The following is a 25,641-nucleotide window of genomic DNA, read 5'->3' as shown; positions in this document are numbered from 1 at the left end:
TGCTTGGGATTCTCTCTCTCCCTCTCTCTCTCTGCCTCCCCCCCACTCACTCTTTCTCTAAAAATAAATAAACTTAAAAAATTAAAAAAAAAAACCCATATCATTAGGGGCGCCTGGGTGGGTCAGTCAGTTGATCATCGACTTCGGCTCAGGTAATGGTCTCACGGTTCCTGAGTTCGAGCCCCGCATCCAGCTCTCTGCTGTTAGCGAAGAGCCTGCTTCAGATCCTCTGTCCCCCTCTCTCTCTGCCCCTTCCCCGCTGGTTCTCTCTCTCTCTCTCTCAAAAATAAACTAAAAAAAAAACAACAACCCATATCATTAAATTCTAACGTTTAGCAGTCGTCCAAGTGATTTCACAAACCTTAATTTTATTCCCACCCCCCCATGAGAGAGATCCAGATAATGTACCCATTTTACAGATGAGGAGAAACAGGATGAGAGATGAAGGTAACTCGCTTGCGATCATATAGCTACTAAGTGGCAGAACCCAAACCCAGGCCTCCTAATGCTAAATCTCATGAGCGCTCCATATTTGGGGGGAAAAAAATCCCAACCCAGAAAAAAAAAGCCTATGAAATGCCATACAAATATGTTATTACCACTCTGTGACAAGGGTGAATAAGCCCAAAGAAGCATCATGCCTGACGCTGAGTTGGCTGCCCTGTGAAGGCGTCTGTCCTTTCCCATGGCGCCTCCTGACTCACCTGTCGGACAGGTAGGGGGAAGGGGAGAGTAATGAGTCTCACCTGCTCAGAGCTAGGGTGGGGCAAGACACACCCCATCCTCCCCATTTGTTCTTTCCTTAGTCTTACTGACAATTCCTTGTCCAATCAGGAGGAAGTAACGTTCTGTCTGCCAATAGGTGCGGAGTGAGGATGGAACCTCAAGTTGGAGGCCGTCCCCAGAGCCGACTAGCAGTCCCTGGGGCCAATGGCCAGCGGATAAACAGAGGCGGCGGTGGAAGAGAACTGGGCGTGAGGCTCCGCCCCTCGATGGGACAGTCAGGGGAGGCAGCCAGTGAACCCTCATCAGCGGGTGGGCGTTTTCCTTGGGGGCGGAGCTTCGAGGGGGCGAGAGGCGTGGCTTGGCTGTCAGGTCCCTTCGCCTTTTGTTCGGTTACTGAGTTGCTGCCTTGGCCAGAGTCCGGAGCAGCCGCCGCCCGAGCGCGCCGAGCTCAGTTCGCTGCCCGCGCCGGCTCCCAGCCCGGCCCGACCCCTACCCAGCCCGGCCAGGCTCCACACGCAGGTGCGGACGATCGGGGCAGGGATCGCTGGGGCGAGGGAAGGGCGGCAAGCGGCCGAGAGGCCGATCCCCGCCGTCACGGGGCAGGTGAGGGCGCGAGCCGGGGAGCGCCACCCTGCACCGGCGGCAGGGGGCGCGCTGGGACCCTTGGGCGCGGCCACTTAGGGGGCGCGAGGTTCGGGCCGACTGCGCTGGGGGCTGCGTGAGCTGGAGATCTGAGAAGGGCGGGGAGGGATGAGCGCAGGTGGCTGTGGGGTCGCGCCTGACCTGGGGCCCGTGGAGCTCGCCCGACGCCGCGTCCCCGACTCTCGCCCCGACGCTGGCGAGGGAGACTTTGCCCTGCTCGTCTGCGTCCCAGGGCTCACTCTGTAGTCAGGAATGCACAGTTCGGGAAACTTGCTGCCGCTGGTGTCTTTGGGGCCACTCTCACCCCACCTCACGCGTCATCCTCGCTTTCCCTCCCTCTCTACTCCCCCAGGCCTGGGTGGGGCCCTATTGTCTGCGCCCGGCTTGCCCAACTGTGGGGGCCGAGCGCACATTTTCCCAGCGACGCGGGCCCCACCTGCGGAGCAGGTGAGCACACGGAGTCCAGAGGCCCTGCCCTCCAGCTCCCGGGCCTCGTCGGTACTGTACCTGCGGCGACTCCCTCCGCCCCGGTGGGTGCCGTGTTAGGGCTGCGCCGGCGGAGGTGGGATGCGATGACAGCGGGACTGGCGCGGGGCCCGGCTCCGCGCCCAGCTGGTGTCTGGCACCCGTGGCTCGGACTGGGGTCTGGGCGGAGGGGTCGTGCATGGCTGGAAAATTCATTGGCCCAGTTTCCAGTAGCTGCTGCTTCCAGAGTGTCGATAGGGGAACGGGACTACTCTTCTTCTCTAACCTCTTATTGTCGAAACAAATCACCCCAAACAAACTTTCCAGGAGGAAGTATTCACGGCAGCTTTCACTGCGGGGTTTCCTGCCTCCTTGTTCCAGGGCTTTCCCCAGGCTTAGGGGGTCCGTCTTGGGGCAAGGCCTCCACTCCCAGCTGGCCAAGCTGAACCGGGGCTGGTGTCTGCGCTCTGACCCTGTTTTCCCTGCCCCCACATCCATCCTGTTTGCTGGGCCCCTGGGGCCCGAGGGGGCAGTGGGGGGAGGGGGGCAAAGGGGAAGCAGCTTCTTCCTTCTCTTCCTGTCTCCGGGGACCACCACACCCCCTCGCTTGAGGCCGGCGCCAGTGGCTTTCTCCCCAGCTTTGCCCCCCTCCCCAGGAATGGGGGTGGGGCAGGGCAGGGCCAAATTGACGAGGGTGGGGGGAGCGATTGTTCTAGCCTTTTTTTCCTCTACCCCATCCCCCCACGTTATACAGCTGGCTGGGTTTTGAGGCGGAAGAGTGTGGAGCTTGGGGCTTGGTTTCCATTTGATTTCTGAATCTTGAAGGTGCATTCCTTCTGGAGGCTTTTGCAGTCCGTTCCCCAACCATTCCTTCCTGAGAGAGCTGCGTGGGGAAAGTGGGACAGGAGGAAGGTATGGGGGCAGGGGGAGGTTTCAGGAGAGCAACATGAGCACGGGCCCTCACCCTGGTTTCCTGAGAACCCCTTCCCTGGGCAGAGCTGGAGATCACCAGGCTTTCAGTACTGGTTTTTAAAAATCTAAAGTGTGGTCTTTTTGTAGGGATTTGGATGCCAGCCTCCTGGGGAACAAGAGGGGAAATACAAAAAGCCAGACTCTCCCTTGGTCCTGGGGTGAAGGGAGTATTGGGGGGAATCAGGGCTGCTTCGCCTAACTCCTTTGGGAAGACCTACCACCTCTCTGGTGGTTGTAGTTGGGGCAGTGGGAAGGGGTCAGACCAGCCCCCATAGAATGCCCTGGGTTAGGGGGAGGCGGAGGAGGGAACCCATTCTTTTGCTCTAGTGGGTAGTGTACCTCTGGGGAACCACAAGGAGATGGAATTTGGGCAAAAATAACCTGTTTTCCCTCTTCTGTGGGCCAAAGTGGAGGAGGGGCAGGCATTATAATTACATCGGTTAAATGATTAGTTTAGCTAATCTGGTTTGTGGATGTGATGAAAAAGATAATACTGAGGAGGTATCTCTAGGGGTACCTGGTGGAAACTGGTGATTCACTGGATGGGAGGTAGAGGGGGGAAAAGGTAGGACCCAATTAGTCATTTTTTTTTTAATGTTTATTTATTTTTGAGAGAGAGAGAAAGGATGAGTGAGAAAGGAGCAGAGAGAGAGAGGGAGACAGAATCCGAAGCAGGCTCCAGGCTCTGAGCTGTCAGCACAGAGCCCGACGTTGGGGCTTGAACTCACCAACTGTGAGATCATGACCTGAGACGAAGTCCAAGGCTTAACCCCCTGAGCCACCCAGGCGCCCCCCCAATTAGTCATTTCTTGCTAGATCAAGCCCTAGCTTGGGTGACAGGAGCCTTCTCTACCCAGCCCCAGCCCCGCCCCCATCTCCAGCCCTCTGGAACCTCTGTTTGGGCTTCAGGGCTGTGTGTAGGAAGGATTCCCTCCCGGGGCAGGTACTGATGAGGGGTTGCGGAGAGGATCCACCTGAGAATGAGACAGAGTGATTGTCCATGGACAGTTGGGAAGATGTCACAGTAGGGTGGTTCTGAGCGCAGTGATTTGGGCGTGGACTGAGCTGGGTTTGAATCCCAGCTCTGTCACTCATTAACCTGTGTGGTGTTGGTCAAGTTACTTCATCTCTCTGAGCCTCAGTGATCTCTGCAAAATGGGAATAATCAACCCAATAAGTACTTGATAAATGGTGGCTAAAAAAGTAAGGGAGGACTTTACAGATGCCAAGCACTTTCATCAACTGTTCTCACTTCATGACTATCCCTAGAGGCAGGTATCATTATCCTATTCAGCAGATGAGGAAATTGAAACTCAGGGAAGTTAAGTAACTTGCTCAAGGTTGCATAGCGAGACCCAAGCAGGGCCAAGACTAGCCTTTGGATCCTCTGGTTCCAAGCTCAGATCTCATCCTGCTGTATCGCCCCACTACAGCCCTGGGATGAATCTGTGATCTCTCTTTGAGAGCCTCTGCTTGGGAGTTTGGGGAGAGGAGAATTCTGAATGACCCAGGAAGGTATGTGTGGGTGGTGAAGGTGGGGGCAGGTTGGTCAGGAGAGGGTGACTCATGTCCTAGCCTCCAGCCCTCTGAAACCTCCCTGGCTTCGGTTTTAGTTCCTGGGGGAGGGGGCTATCTCCCCAAGGCCAGGGGCAGTGGCCATGTCTGGAAGAGGCTGGTGGGGGAGAGAGGAGGCAGGGGTCAAAATTGCTGCTGCCTCCGGGCTTGTGCTGGGCCAGACCCTGGGCTGTCCTGGGTTTGTCCCTGTAGAGGAAGTGGGGCTTCCTGCTTTGCTGGGGGCTGGGCCTGTGCCAAGATAAGGGAGGGGGGAGGGCTGGTCCCTGGAGAGTAGACAGAAATGAGAGTCAGATTTAGGACTGGGCCACGTCCTGCAGGATTGTACCAGTCCGTGCTGCCAGGCTGCTCTGGGGCCAGGCGACTGAGGGGCCAGGAGGGCCTTTCTGATGATGGGAGTTGGGTCAGCCAGAGCCTTGGTCCCTGAGGGAGGCACTGGTGTCACGGTCCTCTCAGAGCTACCTGGTTCCTGGCACCTCTGCCCACTGGGCACCTGACACCAGGATGGGCCTGGGAAATGGGGCCTCCGTCTGTGTGGGTGCAGCCTGGGCTCCAAGGTCATCAGCACTGGGCTTCTGGATCCCTTGAGGTCCAGAGGGGACCCAAGACATGGCGATTATTGATCCTGGAGAATGGAAGGCTGAGGGCACTTGATGTGACCGAGAAGGAAAGAGAATGATCTCAGCCCCGGCTGATGCTATAAAGGGGGTGCCAGGCTTGCAGTTTTCCATCACCCCTGGGGACACGAGCAATTGGGACTGATGCTCTTAGGGATGGAGTGGAGGCTAGACAAGAGGAAGGACTTCCTGTCTGTTAGAGATGAGATCTTGCATTGCTGAGTGAGAGAGAGCAATGAAAAGATCAGAATAGACTCTTCTCTGAGGAGGATGAAGCAGGGCTCTGTCTACGGGAGCTGGAGGGGGCCGTCCTGCCCAGGAGAGAGGGCAGGCAGGAGTCAGTACCTCTGGTGCCAGTCTGAGGTCTGCAGGGGTCCCTGGGGAAACTCCTAGTCTTGTGTCTTTGGGGAGAAGAGAGTCCTGGCAGTGAGAGGGACAGGTATCCATGAGCCGGCCGGCCCTGTGACTCCTGTGAAGAGAAAGAGAAGTGTGGCTGGGCCAGGTCACCTGGGTTTGTGTCCCTGCAAGTGACATTTTGAGGCCTCTCTCTTGGGACACGGTTGAATCTGGTGGAGGTCTGGGGGCATGGACTGCCTCAATGTCTAGCAACTTCCTTGGCCAGGCCTGAAGAGAAAGCTCTTTGCTCAGCCTCCTGGCACCTCAGCCTTTGGGGGACCTCAGGGCAGGAAGCTCAGCTTTCTGTGACCCGCAGAGTATGGGTTTAACAGGTCTGCATCCCTTCCCCACTGTGGGGACACTGGACTGAGTGGCAGGCCTGGACAGGGACAGGAGAGTTGGGATGACACTGGGCAATCAGTCTGCTTCTTATTTGGGGGTGAGGAGGAATTTGGTCCATGTGAATCCTCCTCCCTCTTGATTGAAAAAGTAATATCTGATCATTGTGAAAAACAATTGGAAAGTTTAGAAAAGTTTACAGAAGAAGAAAAAGAAAATCACCCATGATCCCACCGCTAACATTTCTTTCCTTTCTCTTTTTCTTAGCATCCTCTCCTCTCTTAGCCTTGATCTTGATGATCTCATGCTGTGACTACAATAACAAATTTTTAACCAGACCTTCTTCCGAATCCTAGTCTTCTCCAGCAAATGCAGAACAGGGAACTAATAGTGGTTTTTTTCCTGTACTTCCTGGAGAAGGTCGGGGGCGGGGGCAGCGGGGGGAGGGGGCAGATCCTCACAGAATGAAACCCTGGGGACCCACCCCCTAAGGAGAGGATACCAGCTGGGGTCAGGGCTGCCCGAGTCCCCCCCATGGGGGCACTTGTGTGCCATACGGTCCCTGGCGCAGGCCCACCCTTGGCTATTTTCTGAGGCTGGGTGAAGTATTTTTCCATTCCCAGGAGCCCCGGTTTGGGGTCATCCGCTGGTTTAGGTTTTTGTCCTCAGAGGGTCACCAGCAGAGACCGGAGCCCCAGCTGGAGCCCTCTCCAGGGGGGGAGCCCGGAGGTTCCCAGGGCCAAGCCACCTGGCCCCGCATTTCCCTCTCCTCCAAGTTCCCTTCATTTCCCCACCCTGGTTTGTTTGCTTTGGGAAGGAGCCCAGAAGGAAGAAAACAAACAGCGGCTGGGACGGTCTGACCTGAGCCTCCCCCACCCCCAGCCAGTCCTGGGCAGCAGCTTGGGCCATCCTCCAGACTGGAAGTGAGGGTTTTCCTCTGGAAGCATCCGGGAGGATGGTCTCCTCTGTCTTGTCCTGTCCCCAGGGCCCTAGCCATAGGTGGCACCCATTTCGGTCTCTGCCAGCTTGGGACGACCATTCTGAAAGGAGAGACCGCAGTCTCTGTTAAGGAACCTCTAGTCTGGTGGGGTGTTTCCTCCTGGAGCCCCTAGTCTGAGGGGAGAGGCCTAGTTGAGAAGTCCCAGCCCGATGAGGTAGACAGGGCTCACAAGGGAAGCAGTCATGTCTGTCTCTGGCCTTTTCTGGGGTCTGCTTCTGTCTGCTTGGGACGGCTGGTCAAATCTCTGCTGGAGTCAGAGACAGTGGGGAAGGGTGGGGGCTGTGGCCCTGCTCAGCCCAGCCTCTCCTGGGGCTGCTATGTGGGGAATGTCCAGGCCTCACTGGCTTCACCGCCCCTGGCTGCAGGAAGCAGCACATGTGACCGGGGAGAGGGGAGAGGGCAGAGCAGTGTCTCCACCTGGCCTCCTCTCCCAGACCGGATATAACTCCTCCTACCCAGCCCCCCAACCCCACCCCGGGGCTCTGGCTTAGGGTTGGGAGGCGGATCTCCCTGGGTCCTGGCTCCCAGGTCCCCAAAAGCAGGCCCGACTCTGCTGGCCGCCTCCTCTGCCATTTCTTTGCTTTGCTAATAGAAGAAGGCTTCCCTGGGTCTTGACCGCCAACAGAGGGCTTCCATGGTCACGGCTGTGTTAGATCCACGATCCACATACGGTCTGAAGAAAGGGGCGGCTTGATCATCTCTACTTTGCAGATGAGGAATATGAGGCTTAAGGAAATCGGGCGACTTGCCCATGGGCACACAGCCAGATGGATGGATCCCCTTCCCTGACTCACATGCTCTCCTGCCCTACCCATAGCCCCCTTCCTCTGTCACTGTCGGAGCCCGTGATCAGAGTTTGCATAGGATGCTGGCCACTGGCCCAAGGAGCTTCTGGAGGGCTCTGCCTGCACTTCTAGCTCCCTTGTGCAGTGTGTCTAAGCCTGCTTCCAGCACGCTTCTTGGGCGGCCCATTCCTATGCTCGTTCCCAGGTCTTTTAGTGACACTTGGCATCCTGCAGCCCAGCCCAGCCCAACCCTGATGGCGGTGCTGGTGGTGGCAGGGGCCTGAGGTAGCTCTGGTGGCAGTTTTTTGTTTTCAAATTTTCTTTAAAGATTTTTTAAAAGATGTTTCTTTCTTTTTTGTTTTTTTTTAATGATTATTTTTGAGAGAGAGAGTGCAAGCAGGGGAGGGACAGAGAGAAAGGGGGACCGAGGATCCAAAGAGGGCTCTGCACTGTCAGCACAGAGCCCGATGCAGGGCCTGAAGTCCCGAACTGTGAGATCATGGCCTGAGCCAGAGTCAGATGCTCAACTAACTGAGCGCCCCCCTGGCACCCCTAAAAGATTTTATTTGTAAGCAATCTCTACACCCTAAGTGGGGCTCGAACCCACAACCCTGAGATCAAGAGTCGCATGCTCCACTGAAAGCCAGCCAGGCGCCCCGGTGGCAGTTATTTATTTTTATTTTTATTTGTATTTTTACTTTTTAACATTTATTTATTTTTTGGAAGACAGTGTGAGTGGGGGAGGGGCAGAGAGAGAAGGAGTCACAGCTTCCTGCCTTGGCAGGAATCAGGCTCTGAGCTGTTAGCACAGAGCCCAACAGGGAGCTCCAACTCTCGAACTGTGAGATCATGCCGCTGGCAGTTGTTTTTAATGCCCGGACTGGACCACACTCTGCCGGGACTGGGACCGTGTTGGACTTAGAGTGCCTACTGCTGGCCTGCTGGGTTGGCCATGCTGGGGAGGAAGCAGGAATGAAGGGCAGGGTGTGTCCAAAGCTTGCTTGCAGATTCCTACCCAGCGTAGACCAGTGGAGGGAGGCTCCTTTGCACTCCCCATCCAGGGCCCAGGCTTCCCTTCCTGCCCCTTGTACTGTCCCCCACCCCACCCTGTGACCTCTGAGCCAGCTTCTCGGCCTCCTGTGTGGCCAACAATAGATCGTGCTGCTCAACAAAGGCCCCCCATGCAACTCAGAAAACCGCCCTGTGTCTGGCGCTGCCCATCTCTGGCCTGAGTGCGTGGGCAGGGCCATGTCTGTCTCACCCACTTCCACCCTGGCTCTGTCCAGGGGCATTGTGGCGGGTCTCACTCCAGGTCCAGGGCGGAGAGGGGCGACACCAGGCTGGGTGCGGCCCCCTCTGCCCTGGGAACTGCCAAAGCGGCACTTTTGCTTCTTGTGGGAGAATTCCTCCGCCTCCCCTGGGAGTCGGTGAGGAGAAAGGTGGGGCGCGTTGACTGTCCTGCCTGCGCCGTCTGACTTCTAGACCTTCCTGTTGCCGGAGTAGCTCTCTCTCCCCGGATCCTTTCCTCCAGAAGAGTTCTGGAGTGTGTCCGCTCTGAACTGTGTTCCGACTCTCACCTTGCCCACCCTCTCGGCCTTCTCGTTGGTCGTGGGAAGCGGGGTCCCTTATGCCCAGAATCTTAGGGATCATCGTTCCTCCCAGATCAGCTGGGCCGCCTTCTCTTCTACACCTGGGCCTGGCTGCCCCTCCTTGACTGCAGGGTGTCCCTCTTTCCCCAGGTCCCTTGTTAGGAGCGAGGGGAGCTGCCCTGTTGAGTGGGCTGGTGTGCAGTGAGGCAGGCCTGGATTTGAGCGGAACACTGCCATTTTCTCAGTGTGGTGCCTTAGTCTTCTCAGCTGGAAATTGGGAATAATAAAATGCCTGCCCGGTAGCCTTGAGGCAAGCATGAGACTCATTTGATAGTAAAAGCAGCTGAGTGTCCCCTCCCCCATGGATCCTTTGACCTCCGTGTGGCCCCTCTCTGGCCCTGGGCAGCTGCCCAGCCCTCAGCTTCTCTTGGCTCCAAGCCTGAGCTGGGAGGGGTGGTGAGAGGCCTGCTGGCAAAACGCCCCACCTATGGCCAGCCTTGACTTTGGTGGTCCCGGTGGATATGGGGGTGGCGAGGGAAGGGTGTTTGATTCCTGAGGTTCAGGGTGAGGCCCACGACCCCCTGCCTGGGCCCAGAAGCTGCAGGGGTAGGCTGCGATCTCTGCTGGGGAGGGGCTCTTTCTGGCTCAGATGGGGTATTCTTCCTGATCAGGACTGGAGATTTCCAGTTTGTCCGGAGCAGATCCGACGGAGGTTCAGTGCCCAGATGTCCGCTCAGCCCTCTGCCCCCGCGTGGTGGCAATTACAGGGTTAACGCAACTGCATATCCTGATACAGTTTCACCTTCTTTCTGCAGAGCTTGGATGTCCCCTGCCCCCTCCCTGGAGGTTTCTCCTCCCCATGGCGGCTCAGTGACAAGCTTGCTCCTCCAAACTTCTCTCTTCTTTCTGTCTCCCACCCCGGAAGGCAGGAGTGCTGGGCGGTGTGTGGTTAGGGTGGGGGCGGGGGAGGGGGCTCCTCCTGAAATAGCCACACTTGGCCGAGGCCTGGGAAGCAGCTGGGTGCATCTGGTGGCACGGAGCCTGCTGTCTGGTGTTCTGGGCCTGCTTCTGTTTGTCAGCTCGAAACTCTGAGTCACTCGGGGTGAAGGGAGGAGAGGAGGAGGCGGCTGGGAGCTGGGCTGGCTCCTGCCTCTGCCTGCTCCAGGTGCGCTCACAGGCAGGGAAGGAGCCCATGTCGCCATAAAAGGCAGGGAGGCCCGAAGGCTCAGTCAGCCTCCTCCTCGAGGGTAGCGCTGGGAAGACGTATCCCTGGTGATCTTTGTTCCTGGGGTGGGGTCAGGCTAAACCAGCTGAACCACCCTTGGCCTCACCCGGTCCGCATCACGACGGGACCATGGGTTTGAGGTGCTGAGTACTGTCCACTGTCATGGGTGGACTGGCCCGTGGTCTGCTTGCTGTCTGAGCCCACACTGTGTGTGCAAAGGCCACAGACTTGGGGGTCACTCAGGCCCGTGCCTGGTCCCAGCTCTGCCATTTCTCCACTGTGCCACCTCACCTGGGGAGCCTCAGTTTCCCCGTCTGTAAATGGGGCGGGGGCAGAGCATATGCTTCAAAACCCGCTTGTGGGGCTGAGGCATCAGTGAAAGCTTTGGCACAAGGCCGGCCCTCAACCAGAGCACGCCTTGCCTCGCCTCTCCTCCCGAATCAGCTCCCAAGGCAGGGAAGGCAAGTGGGCCAAGTGGGAATTCACCACCCTGGAACAGAGTAGGGCCAGCAGTTCATTAACCTCAAGGGTCCCCAAGTCCCTGCAAAGAGCAGGAGGGGTGCCTGAAAAGCAGTGACCCCTCCTGAGGCCTGCCCCACCCCTCATCTCTAGCCTGGGTTCTAGGAAGACTAGAAATGGGAAAACATCCCTGAGGGAGAGGAAGCCCTGATACATGGCCGTGGCCGCCAACACGGAGCACCTACTATGTGCCAGGCACCAGGCTGGGTCCTTCACCAATCTGGGCCTCACAACAACCTGCGAGGGAGGTGCTGTTACCCCATTTTGCAAACGAGGGCTGGGCTCTGCGGAGAGGTGAATTGGTATGTGGCTGTTATTTGAACTGGTCAGTGGGGCATGGAATTCTGGAAAAGCCTGGCGGGAACTGGGGTGCTGGAGAGACAGAGGTCTTAGGGCTCGGGCCTCTGGGATCACTTGTGATCCTGCCCCATCTTCAGGAAAGATCCTGAGATCCCAGAGTCTCCAAGGGAGCCTTGGACTTCTCCCAGCAGCCTCCGGGGCTCTCCAGAGAAACCTGTCTGACTGCTTCCCTGCCCCACCCAGTTTCCTGTCCAATGCTCAGAGTGCAGCTGCCTCACCACAGACTTTCCCAGGGAGCCCCAGTGCGTGGGAGTGGGTCTGCAGAACCCCAGAAGCTGCTGGAGGCCCCGAGTGCCTCCTGCTCTGGGAGCACTGGGCAGGGACGGCAAGGTGAGCCTGCCGAGGGCTGGGTTGTGGTAACTGCTCTTACTGCCCCACTCCCCATGGGGTTCACTGCACCCTAGCCTGGAGGTCAGAGGTCGAAGCCCAGGATTCACACCTGGGTATCCTACTGTGGGCAGTCCCTCCCTGGGCCTGTGGATAGGCTGAAGCTGGGGGCTGGGCCAGATGATGGGATGCCTCACTGGAGCCAACTGATTTCCTGCCCCTCCTTTGTGTCCCCAGCAGCCACCATGGAGGTGATGAACCTGATCGAACAACCCATCAAGGTGACTGAGTGGCAGCAGACATACACCTATGACTCTGGCATCCACTCGGGGGCCAACACCTGTGTGCCCTCGGTCAGTAGCAAGGGCATCATGGAGGAGGATGAGGCCTGCGGGCGCCAGTACACGCTCAAGAAGACCACCACCTACACTCAGGTGCCCCAGAGCCAAGGTCAGGATCCCTGGGGACTATTTCATGGAAACTATTACATCGAAATACCTCAGCAGAAAACCAGCCTGGACACTGGAGGGAAGTCAGGGCCAAAGGAGACAGACTTTAGGGGGCCTCCCCTCTGAGGGAGGAGGCGCAGCTACTTCAGGGTGCCCCCATCTGAGAGGGAGGCATATTCCTATTCCTTGAACTTCTAGCACAGAGGGGGAAGCATAGACTCTGCCCACCTGTGTGGTCCTTGCCCTCAATGAACTTACAGTATAACAAGGAGGCATCACTGTTGCCCTCAGGGGACCCCTGCACTATAGGGGAAGATGGTCCTTTTGTTCCAGGAGCCTCAAGTTTGAGGCAGATACAGGACTCCTGGTGGGGCTAGGAGGAGACCTGTAGATAGGCTGAGGCCAGGTGGGGGGGTGACAACCTGGCTTCTGGCTCTGAGCTCTGGGGCTTAGGAGTGGGGATGCACACCAGCCAGGGTACAAGCCTCTCTCGGGGAGAGGAGTATCCGAGCCCTAGGACTGCTGTCTGCAGCTGCCGCAGGGCTCCGAACATTGAGTGGGATGAGCTGTGGGAGCTGGGGAAGGTGTAGGGTGGGCCGTGTGGGTGGAGCTCAGCCCCTGCCCCTGGGGGTCTCCTCCCGGACTGCAGGCTTGGCAGGGCCAAGTACAGCACCGAGGTGGGAAAGCCCAGCGGTGTCTCCTTCCCCCGCTAACTGGGGGTTGGAGCCTTCGCCTGTCTCCCCCCAGGGCATTGGGACACTTGCCAGGGTAGGGCTGCCTGGGGAGCGTGGGCACCTATCCGTGGGACTCCTGGACCCACCCAGGGGTGGATGGAACCTGCAGTCTGAGCTGAGAACCCACCTCCTGCTTTCTGAAACCCACAGTCCCGACTTTCCCTCTGATCTGCTGTGTGATACTGGCTGGCCCTCTGGGCCTCTATTTGCTAGCCTATGTAATGGGAGAGTTGCCTCCTTTAGAGATGATGAGGATATAATTAGAGTCATGAGATATCAGACTTGAAAGGAGACTTAGGTTGTCTCATGCTACCCCGACCTGATTGTTAAGGGAGGGGCCTTGGGTTGGGGTTTGGGCTCTGGAGTCAGGCTGTCTGAGTTCACACCCCAGCTTGGGCTCCTATAAGCGCTCTGTGCCTCAGTTTCCCCATCTGTAAAGTAGAGATAATAATAGTACTTATCTTGTAGGGTTATGGTGGGACTAACTGAGAAAATAGAAGGAAAGCATTTAATTCACAGCTAAGCACATAGCAAATACTCCAAAAATGTTAATTATTCCTATGAATAGTAATATTCACTCACGGTTTTGTAGTGACATTTGCACTACATCTTTTCTTTGCAGAGCAGTTTACAACCATTATCTCACTTAATTCCCATAAGAATTCCCTGTGATGGGCAGAACAGGTGGCGCCCCATTTTACAGCTGATGTAACTGAGGCGATGGTGACCTCCCCTCTGTTAGAGGCAGGACTGCGAGTGGTGTCCCGGGGCTTTGGTCGGCGGGGTGGGGAGCGAGGCCACAGAACCCAGGTGGGCCGTCCGCAAGGCCTGCCCTGCTCCCCAGTGTCCCCCCACCCAACCCACCTCCTGCAGCTCAGTCCCTGCCCGTTGGCCCCCAGGAGACCTGGAGTACCAGATGTCCACGACGGCCAGAGCCAAGCGGGTGCGGGAGGCCATGTGTCCTGGCGTGACAGGGGAAGACAGCTCACTGCTGCTGGCCACCCAGGTGGAGGGGCAGGCCACCAACCTGCAGCGGCTGGCCGAGCCGTCCCAGCTGCTCAAGTCAGCCATCGTGCATCTCATCAACTACCAGGACGACGCCGAGCTGGCCACCCGGGCCCTGCCCGAACTCACCAAACTGCTCAACGATGAGGACCCGGTCCGTGAGGGGCCTGGCCAGGGTGGGGGCAGGGCAGAGAGGGGGGTAAAGGTCAGGTGTCTGCAGGGGATGGCCCTACCTGGGGCCCCATCAGCGGGGAAAGACTGACCCGGGTCCCTCCGAGCTCTGTGGAGGGGTCACCTGGCCCCTCCATCTCCAGTGTCAGCCAGCCCGGCCCGTCTGCTCACTTTTTCCCATCCTTCCTTCTACCGCTCAGGTGGTAGTGACCAAGGCAGCCATGATCGTGAACCAGCTGTCCAAGAAAGAGGCGTCGCGGCGGGCGCTGATGGGCTCACCCCAGCTGGTGGCAGCCGTGGTGCGTACGATGCAGAACACCAGTGACCTGGACACGGCCCGCTGCACCACGAGCATCCTGCATAACCTCTCCCACCACCGCGAGGGGCTCCTTGCCATCTTCAAGTCAGGCGGCATCCCTGCCCTGGTCCGCATGCTCAGGTGACTGCCCCTGCTTGCTGTGGGATACTGGGGCTTTCCTCTCCCTTTCATACATTTACTGAAGCCTTTCTATGTGCCAGGTAGAGAACCATGCCCAGTCCTGGTGCTCAGCTACTCACAGCCCAGCAGGGGAGGCAGGCACGTAACTGGCACATTAGTTATTAGGATACAGTATAGGCTAGGGCAGAGGTCTGTCCAGGATTTCTCAGAGCCGCGAGACACTGTGCACTTTAGCAGCAGGGGGTTGACGGATGAGTGGGGTTTGGCCTGTGTAGGTGAAGGGAAGGCCATTCCAGGCAGAAGGAACAGCATGTGCAAAGTCCCTTGCCACCTTTCTCTTTCCCATCCTGTTAATATTGATTGGCCTTTTTCCTTATCTCCATCCTGGGCCGTGAGTTCCTTGAGGTTGGAGATACTCTGACCACCCCCCCCCCCACCCGCCTCGCCCTTTGCAGGACCTCTCTAGCACACGGCCTCCCATATGGTAGTTAGTTAGTAGAGACAGATGTCCAGGGGACCTACTAGGCACTCAGCACTGGGCTAGGAGCCCAGAAGCAGGAAGAGTTGTGGTCTCCCAGTGGGGAGAGGGACGGTGCTGTGTGCTCCATGCATAAGAGTGGGGCTGGGCTCGGGGGACAATGAGATTCTAGTAAAGGGCTATGTCTACAGGGGTGTTGGTAAGGGGAGGGCTTCCTGGGGGAGGTTAGCTTGCATTTATGCCAGGGACCCGACTCCTGTTAACCCCCTGCCCACCCTCGCAGCTCCCCCGTGGAGTCGGTCCTGTTCTACGCCATCACCACGCTGCACAACCTGCTACTCTACCAGGAGGGCGCCAAGATGGCGGTGCGCCTGGCAGACGGGCTGCAGAAGATGGTGCCCCTGCTTAACAAGAACAACCCCAAGTTCCTGGCCATCACCACCGACTGCCTGCAGCTCCTGGCCTACGGCAACCAGGAGAGCAAGGTGGGCTGCGCCCCGCCCCCAGCCGAGAGCCGCAGCCTTCCCGCGCATCGCCTTCTGCCCCGCTGCAGCTTCCGGCCACTGCCCCCTCACCATTTTTAGGTTAAATACATGAGTACATGCAGCTGTACATGTTTCATTATGTAACTGAAATATTTTGAGGATTAGGAAAAGGAAAGGAAAAAAGGCACCGTCCTCACACAGCCACTGCTGTCTCCGCGTGCTTCCTGCAGTGCTGTCCTGTGGGCATATTTGTCCGTGGTTGTAGTCATGGCAAATGTGCAACTTTGCATCTGTTTCCTACGTTTTCTTTTTTGTTTGTTGTTGCTGTATCATCCTCAAAACCACCCTGTGTAGGGGCAAATAGCATCTCATTAAGTGGAGGCCCGAGACTTTTTTCTGAGGGCATTTAGATTGCTCTCAATTTTCCACCCTTATAAACAGTGCTGTAGTGAACATCTTTGGGCACACAGCTTTTCCCAGGGAATAGAAAATTTTTTCATCAGTGGGGCGAAGGATTTTTAAGATTTCTGAGCTTTTACCCAGATTTCCAGATCGTTTTCCGAAAGGATTGTATTATTTACAATGTCATTGGTGGTGGTGTATGTTAGTACCATTTCACCTCATCCTTGTCAGCGTTGTGTATTATCCTTTTTTCAAAATTTTGGATTTCTTTGCCAGTCACAAAAGCTATTCGGGTTTTGGCTGAAGCTCAGTAATGACAGCTCTGTCACCCCCAATCCTTTCCTTGTTCCTTGTCGTATTTCCTGTCTGTCTCACACTTGTTCTCCACTGTCTCCCCCGCCACCCCAGCTCATCATCCTAGCCAACGGAGGACCCCAGGCCCTCGTGCAGATCATGCGCAACTACAGTTATGAGAAGCTGCTCTGGACTACCAGCCGCGTGCTCAAGGTGCTGTCCGTGTGTCCCAGCAATAAGCCCGCCATTGTGGAGGCTGGTGAGTATGGCCCATGTGGCCAGGAGGGGCGGGGTGAAGGCCTTGTCCAGCAGCCAGGCTTGGCCAGCCATGCTCCCCGTGGCTGACATGCCCCCTGTTCCGTGCCCCAGGTGGGATGCAGGCCCTGGGCAAACACCTGACAAGCAACAGCCCCCGCCTTGTACAGAACTGCCTCTGGACCCTGCGTAATCTCTCGGACGTGGCCACCAAACAGGTGAGGGAGGCGTTTGGGCCTGGGTCCACCTCTTCAGCCACCTTGTCCTCCCCTCTTGCCACATGCACGCTCCTGTCTGGGACTCTGACCTCAGGAACCGTGGGAGGCCTGAGGCCTCGCAATCTTGCCCTGTTGTGGCTGAGGCTGGTAATACCCTGCAGACCCTCATCCCTTTAGCTTAAGGTTCTAATCATTGTTAAAGATTCAGGAAGGAGAGGTGCCTGGTGGCTAAGTCAGTTAAGCATCTGACTTCGGCTCAGGTCATGATCTCGAGGTTCATGAGTTCGAGCCTTGCATTGGGCTCTGTGCTGACAGCTCAAAGCCTGGAGCCTTGTCTGAATTCTGCGTCTCCCTTTCTCTCTGCCCCTCCCCTGCTCGCATTCTGTCTCTGTCTCTGTCTCTCTCTTTCTCTCAAAAATGAATAAACATTTAAAAAAATTAAAAAAAAAAAGATTCAGGAAGGAGAATAGATGAAGGCACTGATGTTCCTAAGCCACACGTTCCCAGATGGTACCAGGGGAATAGTTTTGACCTAGACCCGGTGGCGAAGAACAGTAATATACCAAGAGACAGCTTGGGGCCTCTGCTGGCTAAAAACACAACTTAAAGAAAAATGCAGTTTTAGGACAAGACTCCTGGTCTCCCTTTCCAACCTGACTACCGTTCCTAAGAGGCCCCCACCCCCATCCGTAGGCTGTTTATTCAGCTCTGGCCACTTGCTGGACTCTGCTAGGCACTTGTGAACATTGGCTCGCTTATGTCTTTCAACAACTGGAGGTGGAATGTGGGACCCAGTTGGTTAGGTGAAGAAACAGAGTCCCAGGGAGTTACATGATGGCCCTTGCTCACAGCTAGTAAATTGGCCGAGATGGGATTTGAACCCAGAACCGTCATCCCAGAGCCTGGGGGCCTTCTGTTCACAAGGCCCACGTGGCTCCGCTGGGAGAGGTGCGGCTTCTGGGGCAGGAATGTTTCCTGAAAGTGGATTTGGTCTGGGGACCGCTGAGGGGGCAGCAGCAAAGGCCCAGAAAGATGAGAAGCCGGGAAAAATGGGTCAGCTGGGCCACCAAGGCATGTGGCCTCCTCAACAACTTCCTCCTGGCCCTGCCTGGCTCTGAGGATGCAGAGAGGGGCAGGAGGGGGGTGGAGGGAAGAGCACGAACTTGGAGTCAGGCCTGGCTTTGGAGCTGGCCCGCCGGCGGTGGGTCTGTGCGCAAGCCCCTCAACTGCCCTGATAGTACCACCTTCCGTGGGGTGTCGGCAGAATCACAGGGATGAAGATTCCTGGGCACGCAGGCAGGACCCAGTGGCTGTCAGCTGGGTGGGCTTCAGACCGTGAGTTCATCTTGCTGCCCTCGGACGTATTTGGGAAAGACTTCTGGGAGCGGGGGATCCCCCCTCACTCTCCACTGCCTCCCCCACAACCCGCAGGAGGGCCTGGAGAGCGTGCTGAAGATACTGGTGAACCAGCTGAGCGTGGATGACGTCAATGTCCTCACCTGCGCCACGGGCACGCTGTCCAACCTGACGTGCAACAACAGCAAGAACAAGACGCTGGTGACCCAGAACAGCGGCGTGGAGGCTCTCATCCACGCCATCCTGCGTGCCGGCGACAAGGATGACATCACGGAGCCTGCGGTCTGCGCCCTGCGCCACCTCACCAGCCGTCACCCGGAGGCCGAGATGGCCCAGAACTCCGTGCGCCTCAACTACGGCATCCCGGCCATCGTCAAACTGCTCAACCAGCCCAACCAGTGGCCGCTGGTCAAGGTACCTATTGTGGCCGCCGTGGGGGCCGGGCGAAGGGAAGGAGCTCTCTGCTGTCGGGATTAGGTGCCGAATCAGTGCAGGCAAAGCCGCTCTAATGGGCCCTGAGTCCATAGGCTGGAGTGGCTGCCAGACGCTGCATTTCTAACGCGTTCCCAGGCAATGTTGCTGGTCCATGGGGCGCGTGGCTTCGGCTCACAGTTTGGAACTTGATCACGTTGCCACATCTAGATACAAGGAAGCTGGTAAAGCCTCATGTGTCCTGAAGGCCTTGTGTCCCGCTACAACTCAGAAGGGATACTAAAAAGACAAAAAGCAGAAAGGGTTCTGGGGGTGGGGGGACACTTAGTGTCTGCCATAGGGATTAAGGGCGTGAAGGGGTGCAGCCTTCTCTGTAGGTTGCTGCCCGGGTAGAGGAGGGCCAGCTGGCAGGGACTCCCACTGGTGAAATTGTAGACAGTTTTGACAGTACAGATAAGAATGCCTCTAAGTAGTCACACACTGAATTTTTAAAATCCATAGTGAGAAAAAAAGCAGTAGTGTGTGGCCCCTCCCGCCGGTTGGTCCCTGCTGCGAGCCCGAGGTGGGGGGAGGGTCTGACTTAGCAGCTAAGTGGCAGAGTGACCTTGGCAGGTCATCTACCTTGTGCTGACGTCCCCAGCTCTCGTGATTTTTGTCCCTGCTCTCTTGGCTGCTTGTTTTGAGAGTCAGATGAGATGAGAGCTTGCTTTCCCGAGGGACCCTGGGAGGCCAGAGTGGCCCCTGGGAGACGGGCGCCCTGGGGAGGAGGCTTCTTCCCAGAGCAGCCTCACTGAGGATTGATCACAATACGAGTGTCACTAAAGCAGGAAGCTTGGGGGTCAACCAAGCAGGGTTTGGGAATTACTGGGAAAGGGGTAAGACTCTGGTGTCTGGGGGAGAAGGGGTACTGAGAGAAGGGGCAAGGGTGAGAGTCAGGGCCTGGGGCTGGTAGCATGTTCTGGAATGGGGTTTCGTTTTAGCAGGGGCTGCTAGAGTTAGATAGGAGCACCCACCGATCCTATGGAATAAGGGACGTGGGCTGGGAGTGGTCTCGTGGTCTGGCAAACGGAGACGACAAGGGAAGGAGGAGATGGTGCTGGGAAATTGGGATTCTCCAGATGCCCAAGAAATGTCCCTGATCGTTGTCCTTTTTGCTTGTCAGGCAACCATCGGCCTGATCAGGAATCTGGCCCTGTGTCCAGCCAACCATGCCCCTCTGCAGGAGGCGGCGGTCATTCCCCGCCTCGTGCAGTTGCTGGTCAAGGCTCACCAGGATGCCCAGCGCCACGTGGCTGCAGGCACACAGCAGCCATACACGGTCAGTCCCGGGGGGTCAGAGGGGGCTTTTTGTGAATGTGTGTGCACGTGTGTGTAAATGGGGAGGCAGGTTGTGGTGGGTGCACACTGTGAGGACCAGTGAGGTTTGTCAGATCGTCACGGTGGGGGCGTGCGGCCACGTCCAAGGGCCATCTGTTGCAATGTCCCACCGCCTCCTCTTATGCAGGATGGCGTGAGGATGGAGGAGATTGTGGAGGGCTGTGCCGGAGCCCTGCACATCCTCGCCCGGGACCCCATGAACCGCATGGAGATCTTCCGACTGAACACCATCCCCCTGTTTGTGCAGGTGAGTCTGGGGCAGGGAGGCAGGAGAACTCCCTCCAGTCCCCGCGCATCCCCGTTGCGGAAAGGGGGAGCTTGGCAGCCTCTCTGGGCCAGGTGTCAAGAGGTGTTTGGAGGAGTTTGGAGGAAAGTGGCCATGCCAGGAGTGACCACTTAGCAAATCCCTGCATAGGAACGGCTTTCCAAACTCAAAAGCAGGGGAAGAGATCACAAGTGAAAAAAAATAGCTTAAGATTCAACCACATAGCCACTAAAATCATCTACATGTCAGAAACAGCCTTAAAAGCATTAAAAAGTCGACACCAGGGGTGCCTGGGTGGCTCAGTCAGTTAAGCATCTGACTCAGTTTCGGCTCAGATCACGATCTCACCGTTTGTGAGTTCAAGCTATGTGTCAGGCTCTGTGCTGACAACACAGAGCCTGCTTGGGATTCTCTCCCTCTCTCTCTCTCTCTCTCAACTGTATCTCCCCCACTCATGCACGTGCGCACACACACACACACACACACACACACACACACAGTCTCTCTCTCTCTCTCTCTCTCCCTCTCTCTCTTAAAATAAATAAACTTAAAAAAAAAAAAGATTCTTTCTCTCCCTCTGCCCCTCTCCCCCACTCATACTCTTTTTCAAAATAAAAGAATAAGATAAATAATAAAATAAATAAAATAAAAAATAAAAATAAAAATAAAAAAATCAACAGCAAACTGGGAAAATGTTTCCAGGTATCACAATAGACAAGAGTCTAATATCCTTCATATAAAAGAGCTCATTAATACTAGACCCCGGGGGTTAGATGGGCAGAGGCAGAAGCAGTTCCCGGGTGGCTCATAAACAGTGCCCAACCCCAGGAGTTTAAAGAAGAGAAGCTCACATTCCCAGTGAGATCCTATTTTCCACTATCAAAATGGCAAAGGCAAAAAAATGGGAGTGCCCTGTGCTGGCAAAGATGTGATGAAATAGGCAGTCCCATATCCTGCCGGTGAGGAGAGAAGATGATAAAACCTCTCCGGCAGGCAGTTCTACAATCTATATAGAAAGCCTGAAAATATTCATATCCTTTGACTAAGTAGTACAAGTCTTATGAGATAATTATTTATTAATTTAAAATGTGGCAGAAATGTATACCTATAGCCAACAATCGCAATGTTACTTATAAGAATTGAAAACAAAATGAATGTCCAATGATAAGGGAATGGTTTAAAAAAGAATGGCCATTATATCATATGGCCATATATAGCGATGTTAATGAATTTTTGCTTTTGAAATGTTCCTATTTATTTATTTATTTTTTAAATTTACTTTTAAATGTTTATTTTTGAGAGAGAGAGAGAGAGAGAGAGAGCACGTGTGTGACCAGGGGAGGGGCAGAGAGAGAGGGAGACACAGAATCCGAAGCAGGCTCCAAGATCTGAGCTGTCAGCGCAGATCCCAACCTGGGGCTCAAAGCCACAACGTGTGAGATCCTGACCTGAGCCAAAGTTGGATGCTTAATCGACTGAGCCACCCAGGCTCCCTGAGAAATTTTTTCCCTTTAGAGTTCAGAGTGAGGGATTGGCACTGTTGTGACCTCCTATTGTGACCAATGGGTTTTTTTTTTGTTTTTGTTATTGTTTTGCTTTTTAGCATTACTCTTTTTCTCTTGTCAATATGAGCTCATAGATTTCTAGGAAATGGTTAGGAAAATGCCTTATGCTACAATGTTAGGTAAAAAAAAAAAAAAAACCCCAAACAAATAGGAATCAAAGTATCAAAATACACGCTATGGGGGGGGGGGGTGCCTGGCTGGTTCTGTTGGTGGGGCATGAGACTCTTGATCTCCGGGTTGTGAGTTTGAGCCCCACGTTGGGTGTAGAGATTACTTAAAAACAAAATCTTAGGGGTGCCTTGGTGGTCCAGTTGGTTAAGCCTCCGACTTCGGCTCAGATAATGATCTCACGGCTTGGGAGTTCGAGCCCCACGTCAGGCTCTGTGCTGACCGCTCAGAGCCTGGAGCCTGCTTCAGATTCAGTGTCTCCCTCTCTGTCTCTGCCCCTCCCCCGCTCACACACACACACACACACACACACACACACACTCTCTCTCTCTCTCTCTCTCTCTCTCTCTCTCTCTCAAAGATAAATAAACATCCAAAATGTTTATAGATCAAATTTTATAGATAATGAGGTGCCTGGGTGACTCTGTCAGTTAAGCATTTGACTCAGGTTCGGCTTGGGTCGTGATCTCCCGGTTCATGGGTTTGAGCCCCATATGGGGCTCTTTGCTGACAGCGCGGAACCTGCTTGAGATTTTCTCTCTCTCTCTGTCTCTGCCCCTCCCCTGCTCATGTGCACATGTGTACACGCTCTCTCTCTCTGTCTCAAAATGAATAAATAAACTTAAAAAATTATAGATAAAAAAACAGGACTATGATAAAAATCTGATGGAAATATGCCAGTGTATTAAGAGAGGCTGTATGTGGGTGGGGAATCATGGCTGGCTTTCTTTCTGTTTCTTTATACCTTTCTTAGACTTTCTACCCTTTCTAGTATGAGCTTGTGTTAAATCCAGAAAAGGGAGACAGAGATGGACAGGGCTGGGAGGCAGGCTGCCCCCCTGCCTGCCTTACCCCTCATCCACCTCCACCCCTTCCCCACCCTGCATGCCCTCTCCCCAGCTCCTGTACTCATCAGTGGAGAACATCCAGCGTGTAGCCGCCGGGGTGCTGTGTGAGCTGGCCCAGGACAAGGAGGCAGCTGATGCCATTGATGCCGAGGGGGCCTCGTCCCCACTCATGGAGCTACTGCACTCTCGCAACGAGGGCACAGGTGAGGGGCTGTGCTGTGGGCGAGGGGGTAACAGAAGAGGGCTGAGTGTTAGTCCTCCAGCCAGAGTGGAGGCAGGCACCTGAATTGGTCTTTCCTCTCTGCTCAGCCACCTATGCTGCCGCTGTCCTGTTCCGCATCTCTGAGGACAAGAACCCAGATTATCGTAAGCGTGTGTCTGTGGAGCTCACCAACTCCCTCTTCAAGCATGACCCAGCTGCCTGGGAGGCTGTGAGTATCCTGGGTTGGACTGTGACGTCTGGTTGTGCAAGTTGCACACTGCACAAAGACAGCACTTTTAAGGGGGCTCCCGTCATACTGTCTACCTCATAGATTTTTATTTTGTAATTATTTCTTTATTTTGTAATTATTTCTTTAACTTTTTTAATTAAAATTTTTATTTTATTTTATTTTATTTTATTTTATTTTATTTTGAGAGAGAGGGAGTACATGTGAATATGCGCACAAGTGGGAGAGGGGCAGAAGGAGAGGGAGAGAGAAAATCTTAAGCAGGTTCCATCCATGCTCAGTGTGGATCCCCAGGCAGGGCTCGATCTCATCACCATGAGATCCTGACCTGAGCCGAAATCAAGAGTCAGGCACTTAACCGACTGAGCCACCCAGGCACCCTGATTTTTATTTTATAATTGGATCATCCACGACAATTTCTAGCAGACGGAAGTAATAGGTTGAACTGTCTTTCTGATTTTGACCTGCCAGAATGGTAATTTTATTTTGTCCACACTATACATTCTAAGCATTTGAGGCAGGGTGCCTTTTTCTAACTTGCATGGAGGTGCTCTATAGGCTAGCGGCTGCCCTGATCCCGGGTCCACTCCCGTGCCCAGGGCTGCTCTAGTTCTGTGGGTGCCCCCAAGCATGAATGGTGGGACCTTCCACGCTCGGGAGGTGCCTGACAGGAGGGGTCCTCGGAGGCACTGAATAACCGCATTCCATCCTCTGTTCTTTCAAGGGGTCTTTGTTTTCCCCCGGCCCCCTTTTCTAGAAGCACCTCCAGCTGCCCACCCCCAGCCCAGAGCCTACATTTTCCACCCTTCTCCCTTCCCTCAATGTTTCTCTGTCTCTTTCCTTAGGCCCAGAGCATGATCCCCATCAATGAACCCTACGCAGATGGTAAGTGTGTGCAGAGTTCCTCAGGGACCCCCAAGAGCCCGGGGCGTGGGGCGTCTGTGGGTGTGAGCAAAGGGGGCATTGTGTCCCCGGTGGCAGACACCATATAGAATCCACAGATATCCCCGTGGAGGTCCCCTGATGTGAGAGCTTGAGGACGGGGTCAGGCCCACGGCAGATGGATGGAGGGCTGTCCAGCAGGGTGGTCTACAGACTTTAGAAGGTCCTCCTTCCTTCTCCTCCCCCCCAGACATGGATGCCACCTACCGCCCCATGTACTCGAGTGACGTGCCCCTGGACCCTCTGGACATGCACATGGACATGGACGGAGACTATCCCATCGACACCTATAGCGACGGCCTGAGGCCCCCCTACCCTGCGGCGGACCACATGCTGGCCTAGCTGGCTCCTTTCCAGTACGGTGCCCTCTGTCGTGCCTGCAGGCTGTGGAGACACGCTTCCCCCCCACCCCCTGCTGAAACCTGCTTCTCATGGAAGAGGCCCTCTCATGTTTCCTTGGAACCTTTGGCTCTTTTCTGGGGGGGGGGGAATGAATGTGGGTCCCTTGCTGTCGAGCACCCGCCAAGGAAGGTGTCTGTGGCCTACCTTACTCTCTTATCTTGAGGGGGTGGGGAGTCCTGCCCCTTTGTGGGTAGTGGGTGGGTGACCTGGCGGGGGGGACGAGCTCCTAGGGGACAGAGGCCTGCCCTGACCTCTCTGTGTCTGCCTCACCCCCCAGGTGCGGTTCCTCATCTGAGAGGCTCTCCGTGCAGGCGATGGGGCGAGACAGAAAAGTGCCTGAGCCCAGGGGAGCGGGGCTGCGACTTCTCGCCGAACCCCACGCCTCCAGAGGTCCTCTGTAGCGTCTTTCTTGGGATGGTGATCTGCTCCTGCTTTTCTGTCCTGGGCCATGGGTCCAGGGCCCAACACCCCCTCCCCACCTCTGTGGCCCCGGAACTAAAGCTTTAGACTCAATCACCTGCTCTCTTCCCCCACCTGGCAATCACCCCCCGACCCCCACTCCCACCCCCCAGCCCAGGAGGCTTGACTCCAGCAGCCTGGGCCCCACAGAGCTTTGGTTCCTCCCCCGGGCCTGATTTTCTCACTGAACTCCAGCCGACCGACTGTTCCGAGCCCCTGGGGTGTCCAGGACCCAGGTTCAAGGCCCCAAATCCCAGAATCCAAAGCTTGTCTTGAAAAGTTCAGGGACCGACAAGGAGATGGGATGGAGACGCGGAGAGTGAGTCCCCCACTCCAGGACACTGCCTGCTCCTCTCTCCAGGACCCTCAACCGGACCTGGCCCCTTCCTGGGAGCTCTGGGGACAGCTCCCTGGCACCCCATCCCGCCCCGACCCACCCACTCCACCGCCCTAGCTGACTCCTGAGAAGTGCTCTTGGCTGACCCCTCTGGTGTGCGGTGAGGGGCTTTCTCTTCCCCTTCCTGTTTCGAACCCACCACCACCTCCTGCACGTGGGTGTGGGGGGCTGGGGGAGGTCCCAGCGGAGAGTTTTATTATTATCGCTTTATGTTTTTGGTTATTGGTTTTTGTTTTTTTTTTTGTATAGACCAAAGCAAAGGAAATAAAACTAACACACAGATCCAATGGAAGCTGTGCGGGGTGGGGGTGGGATGGGGCGTTGGGGGCTCCCCTAGCAGCCCGATGCCTCCTTGGCTGGGTCCCACGTGCACTCATGACCACCTTGTGTGTGGGAAAGACACAGGGAGGAGAGTCAGGGAGAAAGGCACATTTGAGTATCTGGAGTAGATTTAATTCAGTCCTTACTCACAGGGCTCCGTCTTGGAACCTTAGGGAGTGGGAGGGGTAAAGAGATG

At 55.7% G+C, this 25,641-nt stretch overlaps 1 protein-coding gene across 5 annotated transcripts; it reads left to right on the top strand.

Annotated features, from left to right (window-relative positions):
* The first annotated feature begins 1,071 nt into the window (after window positions 1-1,071).
* LOC122485580 (junction plakoglobin) lies at window positions 1,072-25,406 on the top strand. 5 transcript variants are annotated; one of them, XM_043584466.1, is made up of 15 exons: window positions 1,072-1,245; window positions 11,772-11,984; window positions 13,617-13,876; window positions 14,094-14,332; window positions 15,094-15,295; window positions 16,106-16,250; window positions 16,361-16,464; window positions 17,896-18,234; window positions 19,415-19,570; window positions 19,757-19,876; window positions 22,528-22,678; window positions 22,785-22,906; window positions 23,770-23,809; window positions 24,057-24,222; window positions 24,546-25,406. In XM_043584466.1, exons 2-14 carry the CDS (start codon window positions 11,780-11,782, stop codon window positions 24,206-24,208), a joined length of 2,235 nt encoding a protein of 744 aa, XP_043440401.1. In that variant the 5' UTR covers window positions 1,072-1,245; window positions 11,772-11,779; the 3' UTR covers window positions 24,209-24,222; window positions 24,546-25,406. The 5 variants fall into 5 exon arrangements, with proteins under 5 accessions (XP_043440401.1, XP_043440402.1, XP_043440403.1 ...); XM_043584467.1 differs by having other exon boundaries at window positions 1,108-1,245; window positions 11,775-11,984; XM_043584468.1 differs by having other exon boundaries at window positions 1,108-1,329.
* The last annotated feature ends 235 nt before the right edge of the window (window positions 25,407-25,641 follow it).

The sequence above is a fragment of the Prionailurus bengalensis genome, chromosome E1, assembly GCF_016509475.1.
Source record: "Prionailurus bengalensis isolate Pbe53 chromosome E1, Fcat_Pben_1.1_paternal_pri, whole genome shotgun sequence".
Taxonomy (NCBI): Eukaryota; Metazoa; Chordata; class Mammalia; order Carnivora; family Felidae; genus Prionailurus; species Prionailurus bengalensis.
The sequence above is the reverse complement of the archived record's forward strand: the minus strand, read 5'-3'. Positions and strand labels throughout refer to the sequence as shown.